This window comes from Hyperolius riggenbachi, chromosome 3, assembly GCF_040937935.1.
Source record: "Hyperolius riggenbachi isolate aHypRig1 chromosome 3, aHypRig1.pri, whole genome shotgun sequence".
Classification (NCBI taxonomy): domain Eukaryota; kingdom Metazoa; phylum Chordata; class Amphibia; order Anura; family Hyperoliidae; genus Hyperolius; species Hyperolius riggenbachi.
In genome coordinates this window covers 426,061,667-426,082,219 of record NC_090648.1, presented here as the reverse complement: position 1 = coordinate 426,082,219, position 20,553 = coordinate 426,061,667, and the positions used below count along the sequence as shown (strand labels likewise).

At 43.2% G+C, this 20,553-nt stretch overlaps 1 protein-coding gene across 1 annotated transcript in view; it reads right to left on the bottom strand.

The window, feature by feature from the left end:
• Window positions 1-904: 904 nt before the first annotated feature.
• The window catches only part of PFDN1 (prefoldin subunit 1), a 37,065-nt gene continuing 17,416 nt past the window's right edge, over window positions 905-20,553 (bottom strand). Inside the window, exons 2-4 of the mRNA XM_068272939.1 lie at window positions 12,105-12,271; window positions 5,163-5,247; window positions 905-1,107 (exon numbers count right to left, since the gene is read on the bottom strand). Coding sequence (XP_068129040.1) covers window positions 1,024-1,107; window positions 5,163-5,247; window positions 12,105-12,271 — 336 coding nt within the window. The 3' untranslated portion in view covers window positions 905-1,023. The remainder of the gene's footprint in view (window positions 1,108-5,162; window positions 5,248-12,104; window positions 12,272-20,553) is intronic.

Genomic DNA, 20,553 nt, shown 5'->3' with positions numbered 1-20,553 from the left:
AAGGCAGAGTGGTGCTCTGCTTACCAAGCGGAGATGCACGCGCGATCTCCTGCAAAACTAGACTCAAGGACTATACGCCAATCGGCGTTAGGCGGTCCTGGGCGTGACACGGTCGCCAAGCAGTTATTTGGCGAGACCTATGCGCCCTGTGCAAATCCCTGCATATTGAGCACCGTGCATTTTGATTTAGCTTAAACTTTGTCTGTGTTTCCTTGCTGTAGCACTGAAACGAAAAATGGACTCCCAATTATGGACTGAATGAAGTAAGATATTGTACAATGGTATAATTTGATGTGCTTGAGTATGACAATTTCTGATTAAGTAAACTCCTTGCTCTGGTCCCTCAGAGTTTACTATAAACGGATTCTACTGTACAATTCAGTTTATATTGAGCAGCACCTGCTTGGTGTAGTTATGTTTTGCAGATATCCTCTATACTGCTGCACAAGGCAATTAACCCCAAAGATAAACTAATACATTTAAACATGCAACCAAAGGAGTAAAGTGGCCCTGTAGAAAGAGGGATATGGAGGCTGTCATCAATTATCTTTGAAACAGTGCTGAAGCCAGCAGGACAACCAGCCAATTCGCATTTGACCACACTATCTGCAAGCTTGTATCAGGTGTGCGGTTGACTTTCATCCCTTGATTTGCATACTTGTTCTGGGTCAGTGGCTTTAGTTTCACAGGCAGAAGAACAGGAAAGCTGGGCAACTGGCATTGTTTAACAGGAAATAAATATGGCAGCCTCCATCTCTCTCTCTCTCTTTACAGAGTACCATTGATGTAGATTGTACTGTAAACTTGACGGTTATCATGCAGGCATATTCCTTGTATCATACTCGTGGCAATTTACCTCTGTACATTCAGGAATGGTAGAAAAGTAAAAAATTCTCAAACAAAGTTGTAAATTGTTCAACATTTAATCGCCTTATTTGAAAGGGTTATAATACACAAGGAAGGTAGCTACACATAAATACCATTCATATATCGCACTGCAAATGACAACAACTACAACTGGTGCTAGTGTGCTCTTCTAGCCATCAGCATCTCTCGGATGTTATCTTCTGCATCCTTCACACTTCGCTCCAGATAGGCCTTTTTTTGCTGAAAAACACAAACTTGAAAGTCAGGATGCAGCAGTGACAATTTACATATGTACAGATTTATGTTCATCCACTGTGGCAACAGCACAAATTCTGCACTTTGAAAGCCTTTTATCTCATCGGTTTATTTCCTATTCAGGTTTTCTTAAAGCATACCTAACTAAAAGCAAAGCTACCTAAGGTAAGTACTGAGGTGTGATCATGCTAGATCCACATACCTCTGTGTATTGTTCATAATCACTGCTTAAAAAATCTGACTTAAAGAGAACCGAAGTGAGATTTAATTATGTTGGTTGTGCACACTAACACCAGCCTCTGTTGCCCCATGGTGTGCTGATTGGAGGGAAGTGACGCGGGCGGGTAGCGCCGGTACGGAGGAGGCGGGGGAGCGGCGTTAACAGACAGGCATAGGTAAACATTGTGCTGGCGACACGCGTGTCGCTAGCACTGCGGGGGGTATAGCGGCGCGCAGGGGGGTCCTGGAGGCACACCATGGGGCAATAGAGGCTGGTGTTAGTGTGCACAACCAGCCTCTGTGCCCCATTAACATAATTAAATCCCACCTCGGGTTCTCTTTAAGGCTAAAGTCTAATTTTCTGACAGGAAAAGCCAGGCTTGCAGTAATGCTACCTGCTAGCTCCTCCCATTTCCCACCCCTGAGGGGAGTAAATAGGATGGGAAGAGGAGGGACTAAGAGAGTGATAGGAAGGAACATCGCAGTAAGTCTGCCTCTTCCTGTCTGAACATTTTACTTTAGCTGAATTTCACATTTTCATGGAATGATTACAGGGAGCAGGAAAAACGAGGAGAGGAATGGACAATGCACAGAGGTATGTGGAGCCAGCGTGAAAATACCTCTATGCTTACATTAGGTAGCTTTGCCTCAGGTCAGGTGTCCTTTAAAGGAGGTTTCTGCTGATATTGATAAACAATTATATGTATAGTCTTTATACTAACTAGGACCTTGCTGGAATCCATAGTCTTAAACTTTTATATGGGAGCTGAAAACAATTTTGTATTTAATAATGTTTTAAGAAACAAGTACATTCGAAATAAAATGACTATGCGATTTAAAAATATAACTGTAGTTCACCCTTGTGTAAACTAATATGGACAAGGCTCTTCTTTGTTCTATCTTGATACCACTTATCTACTTATATACATTCATATTGCACATGATGCTTAAAAAGGCATTTATTCTATTTGTCCAAGTAAATTTACATTACATTTGTATTGTAGATCATTTATTGCAGAGTACTACTGATATTGTTGGCCATGTATATAGTATTCAATTACAGCCTTCCTTGCAACCATTAGACAATGGGCTCTATTCACAATCACACATGCGGTAAGAGATTTTTTTACCGTTATATTACCGCCAGGGATAAATTTCCGCATTTTTTCCACATTCACTAAAAATGTTCCGCATGTTTCCCGCATGCGGGAACAATGCGTAAAAAAAAATTGGGAAACATGCGTAATTACATAGTAAACATGCGGAAACTATGCAGGAAAAAAAGTGGCATAAAAAAACTTGTCCCCCCCAAAAAAAAATCAAGTGCACCAAACAGCACTCAAGGCTCCAGGCTCCATTTAAGTCAATGGGAAACGAAATAGATCACCAAGTACTAGTAGGTGATTTAAAAACAAAAAAAAAACAAAAAAAAAAACCGGTAAAGTCAGTTAAGTCAGCCCCTTTTTTTCCTGAACTTTGTTTCTTTTGCGGGAATTACCGACTTTTGCAGACTTTTACCGCATTTTTTACGCATGCGGGTAAACAATGCGTACAATTTTACGCATGAGGTAAATAATCATACGTAAAAATTTGTGATTGTCAAGATGGTCATTTTTCAGTCGGGAATTTTGCATGCGGAAAATGATTGTGAATAGAGCCCATTCTGGCAACCAATGTCAGATGAAGAGGTCTTGGACAATCCTGACACATCTGTGTAGTGTGTCACTGATAAAGCAGACCTATAACCAAAATCACAATGCTTTATTTTCCATCCACCCACTCCCCACCACAAAAGTGCCAATAATGCTACCATGGAATCTGCAGTAGCTCCCCCTCCTCAACATGACTAGTTTTCAAAGATCATTTTGTGCATATTTCATGCGGTGTGAATCCAATTCTTTTCAGAAAGTGAATCTGAATTGACCAATTTCAAGCTGCATACACTCTGCATGGAATCTGCATGCAAGGTTAAATTATTTGCACCTCAATGATCATATCGGCTAGTAACCAATTAGGCAGGTAAAGCCTAGTATACATGTCACCAGCAGTTAGGCCAAGTTCTGTACAGAAGCATTGCTAGCTTGTTCCTATGGAGTGGGGAGGAAAGCTGATGGCACACACCGTGTGGACTGGGTAAGGGAGAACAATGCTTTTGGCCCGAGACGATCTAGCAGTCTCATCTCTCGCCGGGGCATTGGGGTGCACTGTACACACTAGATTCTCAACAAAAGCAGCTCTGAAGAACCATTTAGGGTGTGTGTACAAGGCTATAGTCTGCTTCTATTTATCATTTGCTATACACCACACATGGGGCCATATGCAATTACCGTATATTCCGGCGTATAAGACGACTTTTTGAACCCTGAAAATCTTCTGCAAAGTGGGGGGTCGTCTTATACGCCGGGTGTCAGTATTGTGGTAGGCAGAGCTTACCGGGTGTAGCAGCCTTGGCGGAAAGGTCCGCTCGTGTCCTCAGTCCTTCTATGTCCTCCACTGTCCCCCTGCATCATTTATGTTCACATCCCCTGTGCTTGAAAATTCAAAGCTGCAATACCATAGCATCTTGCGAGCAGCCGCTCGCGTGGGTAACATGGCAGTTTCCTGATTCCGGGTCACCTGACTGGTGATGTGCGCTCCATAATTCAGTGTCTTCCTCTTCCTATGCACGTGACCAGTCAGGTGACCCGGAATCAGGAAGCTGCCATGTTACTCATGCGAGCGGCTGCTCGCAAGATGCTATGGTATTGCAGCTTTGTATTTTCAAACACAGGGGACGTGGACATAAATGATGCAGGGGGACAGTGGAGGACATAGAAGGACCGAGGACACGAGCGGACCCTTCCGCCAAGGCTGCTGCACCCGGTAAGCTCTGCCTACCACAATACCCGCTCATAGAAATCACACCCTGATCTCTTTTCCCTCCCCTGGATGACTGTGGCACGCAGTAATATGCAAAGGTGTATACAGGGGTGGGCCAGGAGGATGGGGGAGGCATGCTGTGAAAAGAGGTAGTCTTATACGGCGAGTATATGCCAAATTCTTTTTTTTAACTGGAAAAGTTGGGGGGCCGTCTCATACGCCGGGTCGACCTATACGCCGGAATATACGGTAACTTTTTCTCCAGAGTTTTCTCCCAGGAGATAATAATTCATCTTCGATTTAGAATAACATTTTCAGGGCTTTGCAATGGAAAAAGTAAAAAAAGTTGGTAACAACATAGTACCAAAATTATTTTGAGTATTTTTGTGTTCGCTGTTGGTTAAAGGGCATTTTATTGCCAAGTTTGAAAATATCACCTAGGAGAAAACTCAGGAGAAAAAGTGAATTGCATATTGCCCTCAATGTTTTACACTGGGAACTGCAGATAAGAACAGCAAAGTTCTGCTCCCCTGCAGGCCATGTCATAACTGCAACGGATTTGCAAGATGAGGCTAATGTAGTAACTATAGCAATATTAGGCACAGGGCCCACTACAAAACTGCTTCACGCCTTTGGAAACCACTAGTGATTTTTAAATTGGGAAGTCCCACAATTTTAAATGCAATACCCGGAGCGATCGTGCAGCCATTGAATGCAATTGCTCTGAAAAGGCTGAATGCATCAATTTACGATTTCTCTGCCATCACAAAGCTGCAAGTGAAACCAATGTCATAGGGATCCACTGTTGCAGTGCTTTGCCAATCACCAGCCATAGGAAAGCACAGTAGTTGGCTTCAGCCCTGATGGCCAGGAAAGGACAGCAATGGCAGCCTCCTTTTAGCTCTCATGACTGGTTAACTGTAAAGAAAAGTTAAGATATATAATAGATTCAGCATACGAACCTCCAACTCTGAGATCTTCTCATTAGCTACTTTTTGCTTATTCACCAACTGATTTTCAATGTTTTCTTTAGATTGAAGAACAAACCTAAAACAGAAGACAAGGTTGCAAAACAAGAATTAAAGCAGCTTCACTCAGACAAGACACAGAACATTTATATTGTGCTTTTCTCCAGGCGGACTCAAAGCGCTTCAGGGCTGCAGCCACTTAGGGAACGCTCCACGGATGACCAGGATCATTAGGAAGCCTTGCCCGATGACTCCCCACTGTTTTACGTACTGGCTTGAGCTGGGATTCGAACCCTGGTCAAAGGCTCAAATCCTACATCAAAGGCAACAGCCTTAACCAGAACACTATCCAGCTGACTAATTCACATCTCTCACTTGTAATCCAGTATGCATTTGTTCTGCCCAACATAGCCTTTCAAACATCTTGATTGGCCTGTGAAGTTGTTCTGCTTTTAGGAGCTGAGAACCGGTGTACAGTTCTTCAATAGCTAAACATTCATAGTGGATGTTGCCAAGTTCATGGGAATGGCTACTCATTCTGTATATACATACCACATTACTTTCTAATGTAATAAGTACATATTTTCCTAATAACAGTTTTGCATAAGAGAATGTAAGGGGCCATGTGTTTCTTTTTTTCTCTTTTCTTTCTAAGCTCTATGCTTAAATAAGGGGAAAAATAAAGGTCCAATTGAAAGTTGGAGTGTTTAAAGAATATTGATATTGATGTGCGGAGACCAAGCTCTGGTTTGAATGGTACGGTTAGGTAAAAAACTGCTAAAATATTGCACCTCTCACAGACTTCTGTATGCTTATGATCTTGATCTACGGTAATAAAAATTCTGATTGAAAAACCCCCCAAAACAAAACAGCTGAATTAGAGCCCTCTTCCACTGGCCGCATTCTGATCCTAAAGTTAGATTGGACCTGTTTTTTCTGCGTTCCAGAAATTACAGGGGCACCATGACTATCAACGCAATTGCAGTGCCCAGTTCCACTGTGGCAATTTGATGCAATGCTATTTTAAACCTAAGTGCAAACTTGGGAAAACTGCAGGGCGCACTACGTTTGTGTTAAGTCCCACAAATAGCACAGCAAGCACGGTACTGTGTGATTTTCTTGCAATTTCCCATGCTGCATGAAGCCTCTTCCCTTATCTTTTGGGAAATCCCAAGCGCACCGTATAAAACAACACACGCATGGAAAATCATGTTTGTTAATGGTGATCAGATCACATTTGCAATCAAAAGTGCAAAAGGGCTCTAACTTTTGCTAGAGAAGAACAACTGAGTGTGCAAGGTACTACAGGACGACAGTATTTACTTTTGACACTCTAAAGCAGAGGTCCCCAACCTGGGGGCCGTGGCCCCCTGGTGGTCCGTGGGCAAATTTCTGGGGGGCCACGGCGGATCTGGCCCTCCTGTTACCTTATGAGCGGGCGGCCGCTTCCTCCCTTATATTTCCCAATCCCATAGCCTCTCTCCTCTTTGCAGCATTTATTACAGCAGCGCTTCCTGTGCGGCTGCTGTAAGGAGAGAAGGAGGCGGGGCAGCGGTTCCCATGGTAACGGCGATCGCCGCTACAGGAAGCTGCTGCCCTGCTTCCCTCTCTTCCTTACAGCAGCCGCGCGGGAAGCGTTGCTGTATTACGAGATGCTGCAACCGAGGACAGGAGCGCCTGGGGGACTATAAGGAAGAAATCGACCGCCCGCTCATAAGGTAACAGGAGCGGGGAGGGGTTTTGGATACCTCTCCTACCTACACTGGGGCAGTTTTACTGGGGTAACTACTGGCAACACTGGGCTAACTGTACTTGCTATACTGGGCTAACTGTACTTGCTATACTGGGCTAACTGTACTAGCTATACTGGGCTAACTATACTTGCTATACTGGGCTAAATTTACTAGCTATACTGGGGTAACTATACTTGCTATACTGGGGTAACTACTGGCTACACTGGGCTAACTTTACTTGCTATACTGGGCTAACTGTACTTGCTATACTGGGCTAACTGTGCTAGCTATACTGGGCTAACTGTACTGGCTATACTGGGTTAACTGTACTGGCTACACTGGGCTTACTTTACTTGCTATACTGGGCTAACTGTACTTGCTATACTGGGCTAACTGTACTTGCTATACTGGGCTAACTGTACTTGCTATACTGGGCTAACTGTACTTGCTATACTGGGCTAACTGTACTTGCTATACTGGGCTAACTGTGCTAGCTATACTGGGCTAACTGTACTTGCTATACTGGGTTAACTGTACTGGCTACACTGGGCTAACTGTACTTGCTATACTGGGCTAACTGTACTTGCTATACTGGGCTAACTGTACTTGCTATACTGGGCTAACTGTACTAGCTATACTGGGCTAACTGTACTAGCTATACTGGGCTAACTGTACTAGCTATACTGGGCTAACTGTACTTGCTATACTGGACTAACTGTACTAGCTATACTGGGCTAATTGTACTAGCTATACTGGGGTAACTATACTTGCTGTACTGGGCTAACTGCCGCCACTAGCCACGCCCCTCCAACCACATCCCCCGCCCCGGGGGGCCCCGGAGAACATTTTGGTCGGTATAGTGGGCCCCGGGCTCAAAAAGGTTGGGGACCCCTGCTCTAAAGCACAATTCCCCAGGCCTGTCCTCAAGGACCACCAACAGCACATGTTTTGCTTGCAGAAAACCACAAACATTTACAGGTGAGATAATTAGTGTCTCAGCAGAGCTACCTCTCTGGATTTCCACAAAACATGGGCCTTGAGACAGGGTTGGGAAACATTTATTGTTTAGCGGAAATGAAAAAACATTTTGCTTATAACACTTCTAATGAGAAGCAAATGAACAAGAGAGGCAGCTGAGGACCTGTCTGCTCTAGTCGCCGGCTCTTCTCCTGTAAGATTTCCCACCTATCACTTAGCAGAAGCTGGAGGGGCGTGTCGGGGAGGAGGGACTGAAAGCTCTCAGCTACATAGTCCCAGCTGCTTTTATCTGCTGATCCACAAGCCACTGCAGAGCTTTGATGACTTTTCTGGCACAAGGGATTGGCAGACTATTTTCCTATTTTTATGATCAGGGTTGGAAATAGAATTTAATGGGCAATTTTTTTTAACTATAGTTCTGTCCTAGGTTCTAGTTTTTTTTTTTAGTTTTTGCTATTAGAAGCTAGTTATCCTTCCATTAAGAAAAATAAATAAAAAAAAAAAGTGCTAGAGCTCTTCTAGGAATACACAGTACAAAAAAAGGCAGCCAGCCCTTCCAGAAATAAAACCCAAACGATTATACTCCAGCCACTAGACGCAATATTCGGGATACATTTCAACCTAAGAATCACAAAGTTATTTATACCCCTATTATGTTACTTAAATTCGTAAAAATAGCCCATCTTCCAATGTTCTGAATTGCTAGACAGTTAGATATGTGTCCGAAAACCATGCTTACAATCTAAAATAAAATCTGTCTTTGATATGAGAATCAAATTAAACAGTCTGCATAACAGAGGCAGTAGTCACATAACAGCCTTTATTTTCTTGTATAACTCACCTAATGCTATCAAGGACACAGCCAGTAGCCCAGGCAACATTATACATCCGTAATGCCGTCTAATATACAGGCAATATCATACACACATTCAAGCAGATATTCATACATAAAAACTGTAATTTAGAAAGCACAGTTAGTGCCTATAAGTGGAGTTCTTCTCTGGTTATTGTTAATGGAGCTAGCTACTAAGAATTGTATAACAGATTCTGGTTTGCACATAATGATTCTGGTATCACATATTCAATTTTGCAACCCATAATTAAAAAGTGATTTAAAACGAACGGGAATTAATCTGTAAACTTTAAAAAAAAGCAGTGTTCACAAATAAGGCATTAAAGAGAGTCTGAAGCCAAATTAAAAATGGCTTTTAAAGGGGAACTGAAGAGAGAGGTATATGGAGGCTGTCATGTTTATTTCCTTTTAATCAATACCAGTTGCCTGGCAGCCCTGCTGGTCTATTTCTCTGCAGTAGTATCTGATTAAAACCAGAAACAAGCATGCAGCTAGTCTTGTCAGATCAGACTTATAAGTCTGAACCACTGAAACGCCTGATCTGCTGCATGCTTGTTCAGGGGCTATGGCTAATAGTATTAGAGGCAGAGGATCAGCAGGGCTGCCAGGCAACTGGTCTTGTCTAAAAGGAAATAAACATGACAGCCTCCATATACCTCTCTCTTCAGTTCCCCTTTAAGCTTATATTTAGCAGGGGCATGTTTGCCCCTGCTAAAACGGAGGGGTCTTTATCCCCCAAATCCCCCCTGCAAAATCCTTTTACTGCCCCTGTGCACTTCCGTGTGAGGCAGGACTATGAGCTGCAGCCCTGCCTCACACGCGTCTGTCAGCGGCGGATCTCCGCCTCTCCCTCGCCCCTCTCAGCGAAGGCAGACAGAGGGGCGGGGGAGAGGCGGAGATCCGCCGCTGATAGACGCGTGTGAGGCAGGGCTGCAGCTCATAGCCCTGCCTCACACGGAAGCGCTCCCCGGAGGTAGCAGGGGGGATTTGGGGGGTAAAGACCCCTCATTATGCCGCGGGATAGCGGCGTTTTAGCAGGGGCAAACATGCCCCTGCTGAATATAAGCTTAAAAGCCATTTTTAATTTGTCTTCAGACTCTCTTTAACTAAAAATATACTTATATAAACAATACCAGTTGCCTGTCATGCTGAGTTGAGTGACAACTACAACATGCATGGGGATAGTGGAGTCAGACCAGAGTCACAGCATCTGATCTGCATGCTCATTTACAGTGTGCAAGGGGTGGGGGAGTAGGCAGGGGCGTAACAATAGACCCTGCAAGGGATGCAGCCACAGGGGGCTCCCATCCTGAGAGACAACTAAGGTTACGGAGGAAAAAAAACATTCTGTGCTCTCTGCACAATTGTTCTAATGACTGCATCTTCTCAGCCACTGATAGGATATCTAGTTACGCCCCTGGGCGTAGGCACGTGGGTGATTACGCGATGCAACTACGGGGAAGGGGAACCAGACAGGGTCTCTACCCCACATGCACCTGACAAAGGATCTGCGAGTCCATAACATGTAGTCCTTCAATTCCACAATATAAGCATTATTTGCAGCCAGTGGTGTGCCACCTCTTTTTTTTTACAAGGGTCTCTACCTCCTCTCACACTGCGGGGAGGGGACAAACGTATTGGTAGCAGGGAGGTGTGGCTGTGTTGATGTGCAGTGGCAGTAGGTTTACAAGCGTAGCGTACCCGGCATGCAAATATGAACAAATGTACTGCACGTGACTCCATGCTTGCATTAAAAATGCCCATAGTGTGTGCATTTATACATTACCTGCCCTACGTTGCTCGCTGCATGGAGCCCATCCGTCTATTGCACTATACACAAAACCAGCATATAGCACGAGGCGCATGTTCACGTTGCTCATTTTGATTGTCCCACTTTGGGTGGCTTGCACTATATGGCTGCCATTTGGATGCAGTTGTTTGGAGAGAGCTTGCAGCTTGACAAAGAAGGGACACTTTGAAACAGTGGAGCTGTAGCTGACATCAAGCCTACCTCACGTGATCATCATTACATGTCATCTGAATAAAGAGCCATAACTTTATGCAGTGCTGCTGATTTTTGAGGATTAGACCCTGGAGGGCAACAGCGTCATTTTCAGCATAGCATGCATTCATCTCTATTGGAGTGCTAGTCTCAACTTGTTGATCCTCATCTTATGGGCAGAGTTTACAGACAATGTCAATATGCCATGCAAACATTATTTCCTTCGGAGGAAGCAGATGAGAACTAGGATTCAACACCAGTCTAAAATATGGATCTGCTGACAACTTTAAATCCCAAAAGCTAGTCCTTCATAAAATTACCATTGCTGCAAATAAAAAGAATATCACTTTGATAACAAGATTACGACTACCCATTAATAGTAAATAGTAACATCTATAAAAGCTGGTACCACATCCACCAAGATAAAGAAAGGTCCACATAAAATATACTGACTGTGTATTATAGATGTGCTACTAACTCCAAAATCAGCAGGCAGTGCCCAGATATTTGATAAAGCGGAATATAACCCTGCATTTCAACTTTGCTCTAAAACATTATTTACAGCATATTATATGCAAAAAGCATTTTTTTTTTACTAGACCAGCATTGGAAGGGTTAAACACAGAGGTTTAAAGTTCCGTGGAGAGATATGCAGAAGTTCAGATTGTTACATTCTATTTAGTTAAGTGTATCTATTGAGAAATGTTACACACTCTTTAGCTGTCCTCCAGCTCCTTCTCATTCAGAGAGAGTGAGTCACATTCAACACTTAGATACATTTATGTAAACAAAATGTATCTATGTCAGCTTCGGATGCGTCTGCAGAAATCTCCAGGAACTTTAAAGCCCTGTGTAACCCTTCCAATGCTGGTCTAGTGAAAAAAAAATGCTGGTTGCATATAATATACTGTAAATAATGTTTTAGAGCAAAGTTGAAATGCAGGGTTATATTCCGCTTTAATTAGTCTATTGTATCATTTCTGACAAAACTAATCTGCACGTTTTTTGCTTTCTGACAATTTACACAGCTAAATGGAGAATGGCTACATATTACTCATACTCCAACATAAATCACTTGTGCTCCCTTGTGGAGGTCAGAGTTCAGCTCATCTATGGCGAAACAGTGCACAAATTATCTTTGCAGCACTGCCATAGCTGCAATCTCCACGGAGGTCTATGGCAGTGCCCAAATTATCAGGGTCGATCTGTGCCCAAAATTAACTGATTGCATAATAATCATGCTAACGTCATTTCATGCTAACATCATTTCAAGTGTGTTTTGAATGGCTTTTAGTAAAAAAATATGCAACACTTTGAAAATCGTATTCTAGGATATAGACTCATAGGAAAGACTGAAAACATTTACTTACATTCTTCCAACACCTTCATACATTGGCGTTTTCTCCGGCAAGCTCTTAATTTCTACACTTGTAAGCTGGGCATGCTTCTTTGTCCTGTTCAGTTGTTCTATCTGAAGATCAGCAAGTTTTACTTTCTGCTGTGTATCAAGGACCTTGGCCTGAAGTTCTGTAAAGGCCTGAAAAAGGAATAAAACAGAAAATTAAAAAAAATGTGCCATTGCTATGAAGAGAAAAAGGAGGGGATATTGACCCTGGGCACAGACCCTGATGCATTCACATTTGGAAAAGACTAAATAACAGTTTGAGGTTAAGGCAACTGGCAGAAATGGTACAAGATCGGACAGCATGGAGAGAGCTAACCCATAGAATCGCCAAGAGTCGGACACGATTGAATAGATAACATCATCATCAAATAACAGTTTAAATTAATGCCCCCTAGCATGACATAAGCATGTGAGAGATTTAACAAATGCAAATAGAGCAATTGTGCCTCATGCAAAAAGGTATAAAATTGCACTCTCCTGGATGTTTAGTCTGTGCTTTGAAAACAGAGTTTCGGCACTCAGGAAGTCATTAAAGAGGGATTGTAAGCCATAAAATCAAATTCCATTTACCCACTGCTCTGGTGTTTACTATACAGTCTACAACCTGACCATGCATTCAAGCATTCCAATAGAATCATAAGTGCTTCTGCTATAATAAATCTTATCTCAGTCAGCCTGGCTCTATTCGGTACATTGGCAAGGAGAGGGAAGCTAGTTATCTCCCCTCCCACATTCCTGCTCCTCACTGATTGGCTGAGGGCAGTTCAGTGTGACACAAGGCTGAGAAGGGAAATACACCTCACCCCTCTGCAGAAGCTGCTGAAATACGATCTATGCTGTGCTCACATGTTTACAAAGCAAACTAGATAGGACAGTGTAGTTTCTAGGGAAAAAAGTGAGTAAGGGAGGAAATGACATCAGGATTGTCTTCAGTCAGAGGCAGTAAAGATGGAAAACGCCTGAAACAGTTTTCTCTTTATCACATAAAATCAATTGAAATCAAAACGTGGACAGAACAATACATATGTTATGTAAGTAGAAAAAGTATTTATCTGCATATATGTGTTTATTTCATGGGATAGTATGGCTGTCCCTGCTGCCTTAAAGTGGCACTATGGTGAAAAATTGTGAAATTTAAAATATGTGCAAACAAACAAATAAGAAGTATGTTTTTTCCAGAGTAAAATGAGCCATAAATTACTTTTCTCCTATGTTGCTGTCACTTACAGTAGGTAGTAGAAATCTGACAGAAGCAACAGGTTTTGGACTAGCGTGTGTGTGTGTGTGTGTGTGTGTGTGTGTGTGTGTGTGTGTGTGTGTGTGTGTGTGTGTGTGTGTGTGTGTGTGTGTGTGTGTGTGTGTGTGTGTGTGTGTGTGTGGTGGGGGGGGGGGGGGTTCTCAGGGATTCATTTATTTTCAAAAGCACTTAGTGAATGGCAGTTGCTCTGCCCAACAGCAAACTGTTGTGTAGCGAGCAGGGAAGCAGCCCAGCATCATTGTTTAAATCCTTTTTAGGGAATATATTTATAAAGAATAAAAGCATTGCTGAAAATCCCTTATGAAGAGATGGACTAGTCCAAAACCTGTCGCATGTGTCAGATTTCTACTACCTACTGTAAGTGACAGCAACATAGGAGAAAAGTAATTTATGGCTCATTTTACTCTGGAAAAAACGTACTTATTTGTTTGCACAGAATTTTAAATTGAACAATTTTTCGCCATAGTGCTCCTTTAAGAAAAAAATAAAAAGCATGTGTTATAGCTACCTAGATATAACCTGTCCTTAGCATGCCATTTATAGCAGCTAATATTTCAGGAGAAGGGCCTTTGAGAAGAGCTGTAGCATGCAGATATTGGTCTGCAAAGATTTTTGCACAGGGAAGGGTCTTAATGGGATCTCAATGCTGATTAGCACTAGGCTTCTTGGCATGTGCAGTTACCTAATTATCAAATTTACTTTTTAGCCATTTTTTGGGCTTAAGTATGTGGCCGCTTCTTCCCAGATGAATAAGCAAAGGGATTCTAGCAAGAACCCTTTATTCAATCAGCGGTGGCACTGTGAAGAAAAACAACAACCCACATTAGGGCCCTTTTCAACCAGCGCGTTTGCGCTGGCTGAATCGCAAAAACGCAAACCGCTAGCGATTTTACAATCGCTACGGTTTGCTTTTTAACATAGGAATCGCGGTAGGTCATTTCCACTACCGCGATTCGCTTTTGACGGGAACGCGAACGCGCGGCGGAGCGATATTTGCCGCGATTTTGCTATGCAGTGCATAGCATAGCAAAATCGCGGCCACAAACGTCGGGGAATCGCCGGTTTTGCGATTCAGCAATCGCTAGCGTTCAGCGTGAACGCTAGCGACTGCAGGTGGAAAAGGGCCCTAATTGTTTATGACACAAAAGTAATCAGACTTGCTTTCACAATTGTATTGAATCGCTCAAAACGTGTAACTATATGCAGAATTGATACCCTGTATTTTCAGCACTCCCTCTGTCCTCTAAAGCCTCTCTGCAGGTTAAAAGTTCAGCTGAGTGACATCACACTCTCTTCTAGCTGGTGCAGATATTACAGAATAGCTGCTGTGTGTGTGTGTGAAGAGACATCTCCTATGAAGCACTGTAAGGGAGTTCTGCTGCCACGGAAGGCATGTATGGTTGTGGGCAGGACAGAAGCGGTTTCTTTCAAACAATACAGCACACACTCTGTTCCTAAGCTTCCAATTAAGATCAGCATTTACAGCTCACAGACCCTCACTCCTTGCCCTCCACCAGCTTTAATATCGATATAAAGCTACTTTGGAAAGGAAAGGCTGGTTGTACTGACAGGGGTGAATGCACCGGAGACAAAAAAAAAAAAAAAAAATTAAAGCATTTATATTTTACATACCTGGGGCTTCCTCCAGTCCCCTTCAGGCTGTTTGCTCCCTCGCCATTCTCCTGGGCCACCTCTATCCTCCGCTGGCCCTTTCGGTAAATCTTCCAGTCGCCGCCTGTCGGCAAGTACTGCGCCTGTGCAGTATCAAAATGTGACGTGGGCATGCGGCCAGGCCAGTGAAGGATCAAGGCAGCCTGGGAGGATGGCAAGGGAGCAAACGGCCTCAAGGGGGCTGGAGGAAGCTCCAGGTATGTATAAATGCTTTCATTTTTTTTTTTTTTTGTCTCGGGTACATTTAGAGATGCATACACAAGCTTAAAGATTGTTTCCTGCAAGGAAAAGAACAATGAGCTTGGTCGAGATGACCCAGCACTCCAGATGTTTCAGCTACACATAGGGCAGTGGCTGTACATATGCTAGCTTAGCGGCAGACACAGCCTCCAAGAACACTCAACAACGTGTAGCTGCCTTTATTTGGGTAAATTCTTCAGGTAATGCTGCTCACTAAGCTAGCGAACTATGAGAATTATTTACATGTGAAAAACATGAGAACATACTGGTGGAACAGTATTTTATGTTCAAGGGTTATAGCTAAGTTATGGGGGATATAAGTACAGACAGTCAGGCCCGGATTTACCTCACAGGAGCCTATAGGCACAGATGGTATGGCACCTTAGACTTTGCCCTCTATGGAATTACAAACCCCCGCCGAACCGCAGCGCAAATGTGCTGACTTGCCCAGCTGTCACTTCTCCTTTAGCATTAGGTAGCCAGAGGTACCCTCAATGTTAAGTAGCTTACGGCACCTCAAATATTAGGTAGCTAGATGAACCTCAGTATAATGTAGCTAGAGGTGCCCCTGATTAAAGTCACTGGAATGTCGTCAGTGGAATGCTGAGAGCAGGGTGAGTAACCTCTCATTTACAATCTCTTCAGGACTCTGCAAAGGGAAGGAGGGAGGGAGGCACTCAGAGAAGGTAGTGAGCTGCCTCCCCATCATCAGGCGCCTGTAGGCACGTGCCTACAGTGCCTTATGGTGAATCCGGCCCTGCAGACGGTTCCTGGTTAACGAATGAGAGAGACTGTAGGTTCCTTCTTAATCTGAATACTTTAATAGAAACACTGTGCCATAACTGTCCCCTGCACCTTCAGTGTCCCTGTCTGTCACCTCTGTCCCCTTGTGCCCTCTGTACTGGAGCAAAATGTCATTTTACCAGTTTAAAAAACATTTTTTTCTTAAAATTTTTAGGTCTTTTCGAAAAAAAAAAAAATTCACTTGTTCCCCCAGAATCAATTTTTTTACACATTTTCAGGTGGTTCATATCAGAGGATTGTTTGCAAGTTGGGTGTTCTTAAGTGGGACATTGGTGGGTGGTATTTATGGTTAGGTCATATACCTGTGTGGAAAACATTTGTTAATGCTCCCAATTTTTGAGTATTGCATTTTACTACCTTGCAACACGCAATACCAGTCAGATTCCTGCTATTAAAATAAAAATAAAAATAGTAATTGGAATCCCACCTACCCAGCTATGTATGTTCAATGCTGTATAAGGGTCCATTCACACTCTGGCGATTAGCGGGCATTTACCCCTAATCATCAGCGATTGCTAACGCTTTTTAAAGCTTTAGTGCAATTAAAAGCATATGGCAGTAATCTCACTGCCACGATCGGAAAAAAAAATAAAATAAAATTGATTTTCTCCAAAACTACAAGTCCAATTTGAAATTTTAATTTTTACTTGTTCCCATGGCAACACAAAATCCATGCCGTTCGTATCAGCGGGTCGTTCGTAAGTCGGGTGTTCGTAAGTCGGAGACTACCTGTATATTTTATTGAAGCAGCACAAGTAACTACTTTTTGATTGGTTTATTTCATTTTTGTGGACTAAGCAGAGCTATTACTGTATATATAATTTATTTATGATGACTAATCTGAGAAATAGAACATTTTATCATATTTTCTATTTTAATTACTATTTAAATTCATTTGGAGTCAGAGTGGTAGTCGTTGCATTATTTCCCGACTTCGACTCCAGGTACCCAAAAATTGCTCCGACTCCACAGCCCTGCCTAAATGTAGGCGATCGCTCATCCTTCCTATCAATAAAAGACCAACCTAAACCCATAGCCTCTCATCAATCTTTTTTTTCTTAAAATTACAAACTGACATTCTAGTCTGCATTATAAAATGTTAGTTTAAACTGTCTGCAGTAACACTGACGACTTCTCAGATGTACGGCTTTTACAGATAATGGATTATCTACTGCCCTGGAAAAAACAAGTCTGCTGCCCCCTGCAATGTGTACCATTTTCAATTCTCATGCTTTTGAAAAGGTGGTCATCACCGATAAGCCTGGAACCCAATAGCAGAGCTTTTCTAAGTGCTTGCTAATTCAATGCTATGGGTGATTAAAATTTTTTTTACATCACTCAAGTGGGATCACACCCATAGAATTACACTAGCAGGAGCTTTTCAAATCACAAAGCACTCAGAAAAGAGCTGCTAGTGGGCCCCAGGCCTTAGAGACTTCTGACTAGAGATGGCCGGAAATGCCGATTTCCAGTTCTGACAGAATTCTGCATCCTAAGAAGTGTATTTCCGATTCCCGTTGAACTTTTTATTGCCATTTTTTGTCAATCTAGTTAATCCGCATTCCAACCGGCAACCGCGATAAACTTCTGAATCTTGTGATTGGCCTATATTTTCAGAGTCTCGGTAATGCGGTATTCCGCAGAATTCCGATTTCTGGTTGGAAACTGGAAAATTGGAATTTCGCAGAATTCAGAAGCCCCACCCCTACTTCTGACCCTGAAATAATACGTATTGTCCCTCCCAACAGCTAATATCAGTAAGGAGAATCTAAACTTCTACATGTACTATTTCTCCATCCATCACTATAATAAATCTCCAATGGAACTGGGTAGGTGAATTTTGTTCATAAAGAATTGTAGTTTGTAGATGGACCCTTGACCCAACCCTGTGTGCCAGAGATGTCACCACTTGCCCTTCAACATCACGGTACAGTTTAGATATCGCCTTTTTTTGAGAAAAAATTGCGGCCTGGTATCTTCCACTGTGGTGTGTGGCTTTGCTTTTGTGTGCTGCTTTTCCTCAGGTGGTCACCCAATTTGTCTTCGGGCAGGCAGTAGCCCTCCGGGATCCCAGCCTCATTCATTTTAATAAAAGGTGAGGAACTGAACACTTTTTTTACCTAGGCGACTTCTCGGTGACAATGCCTCCTGCTGAGCAGAAGGTCCTTTCTGACAGGACGCTTGTGACGGGGCAAGCTAGAAGTTCGATGGAAAATTGTGACAGCTCTGGCCATAGGTCAAGCCTGCGCACCCAAGTAGTCCAGGGGTTCATCGCTGCTCATAGTGTCTATATCCACACTTAAAGCCAGGTAGTCAGCTACCTTTCGGTCGAGGTGTTGTCTGAGGGTGGATCCCGAAGGGCTAAGGCAAGGCGTTGGACTAAACAAGGTCTGCATGTCCGACATCACCATCAGATCGCTAGAGCATCATGTGCTTGCCTGCATTGTCATGGGAGGAGAAGAAGGATTACTGGCACCTCTTTCCCATTGTGCTGATCCATCACCCTAAAACGCACTGTAAGGCCTGGAACCCACTGAAATCCGCAAACGCAAAACGCAACCGTTTTGTCTGAGCGGTTTGCAAGCGGATTCATGCGCGTTTTCGGTCGCGTTTTGCAACAGTGTATTTTTTTGCTCAGCGGTTGTGTAGCGTTTTGCGTTTTTATCCTGATTGGTCCTGTGAATTATTTTTAATTTTGTTACAGTGTGCTGAACCGCAAAACGCTAGCAAAACCGCTCGGTTTAGGTTTTGCTGAGCATTTCAATACTTTACATTGAAGCGCTAACGCTCCCAAAATGCTGCAGGTCCTGCGTTTGCGTTTCTGGGAAACGCAAACGCTCCTGTGGAAGTTGCCCCATCCATTAACATCAGCTGAGCGTTTTGGCAAAACGCTAGCGTATCGCAGCGCTGCCAAAATGCTAAAAAAAAACGCTCTTGTGGGTTCCAGTCCTAAAGCATCCTTGCCAGCTTGTTGTGCTAGTGCTGCACCCTTTCTGCCTTCTGGTAATTTGGTAACATCTCCGCCACTTTATGCTTATACCATGGGTCTTGTAGTGTTGCCACCCAGTACAGGTCTTTGTCCTTGAGTTTTTTTTATACGGGGGTCCCTCAACAGGCTGGACAGCATGAAAAAGTCCCTATCTGCACAAAGTTGGATGCCGCAATCGCGCATGGCGGGAAACTAAGCGCCCGCCCCACATTCCAATTAGCGAAGGGGAGTTGTTCACCGCTATATAAACAGCAGTTCAGTACCACTTGGCCACTGAGGCGCCAGGTGCTATCTGGACATACTGCTGGTAAGTGAATCCTTTTTGATGCTTGTTTCATTATGTGTTTTCTATATTTTACTCTGCATGTCTTCCTTAAACACCCAATGTACTATTTCTTTCCCTGGTGCCTCCATGTCGGCATACTAATGGGTTAGCTCCGCCCCTCTAACCCCTATAGGACCAATCAAAAATGATATATATATATATATATATATATATATATATATATATATATAGTCCCTACCCCTTCCACCTCATTCTTTTTTCTGTCCTCAGACACTATAGGACCTGTGTCTTTAAGAGATAATCTTATTAGTGTATTAGAATGTTTATATTTTTATATTTTTCTTTATAGGTTATGTATTGCCCCCCTTGCCCATATCACAGGTTAAGCTTCCTGTGTGTTGGGCTGCTAAATGCGCCTGTGTATTCCCCAGTACCTGATGGTATGGAGGACGCCAGCTCAGTTGCAGCTAAATGCTGAGAGAAACGTCCAGCCAGCAGATGCCCTTCTGCTTTGATCCAGCCCAGCCTGCGGAGATGTGTGCGCGGAGATGGAGGAGCTGTTCTGACTTGTGCCGGCCTGGAGAAAGGTAGGTGGTGTCATGGCGGCGGAGAGCTCTGTCTCGTGTTCCCGGCGGGCGGAAGTGACGTCAGAGCATGCACGGACTTCCGGAAATGGTCATCGTGAGACCAGGAAGTGCGGCGGCCATGTTTGTTAAGGGCAGATTTGCCCTAGAATTACGTAGGCACGCTGTATGACGGCGGGGCGGCCTATTTAAAACAAGCAGAGAATGCTCAGTGCAAGGCTGACCTGCTGTGAAGCTGCTAGTGCAGATTGAGTTAAAGATAGATATATATATTACTCTCTGCTGGTCATCAGTTCCATGGAGGAGGGAGAAGCTTCTGATTGTTCTGGAGGTAATTAATTGTTTGGAATTTTTACTTATTTAGGTTGTACAGTCATTCTGTCTTGCAGATACTTAAAGGAAACTTTGTTTTTTTCTCTTTTTCTTAGTGGACGTTTCTGCTGAGGCTGGCAATCATCATGGACCCTCTGGGTAAGGGGAGAGCAACGAGAAAAAAAAAAAAAAAAAAAAAGGCTTACCATATTCACTGAGCTCATGGATATATAAATTATATTTTACAGCTCATACGTGATTCCGCCTGGA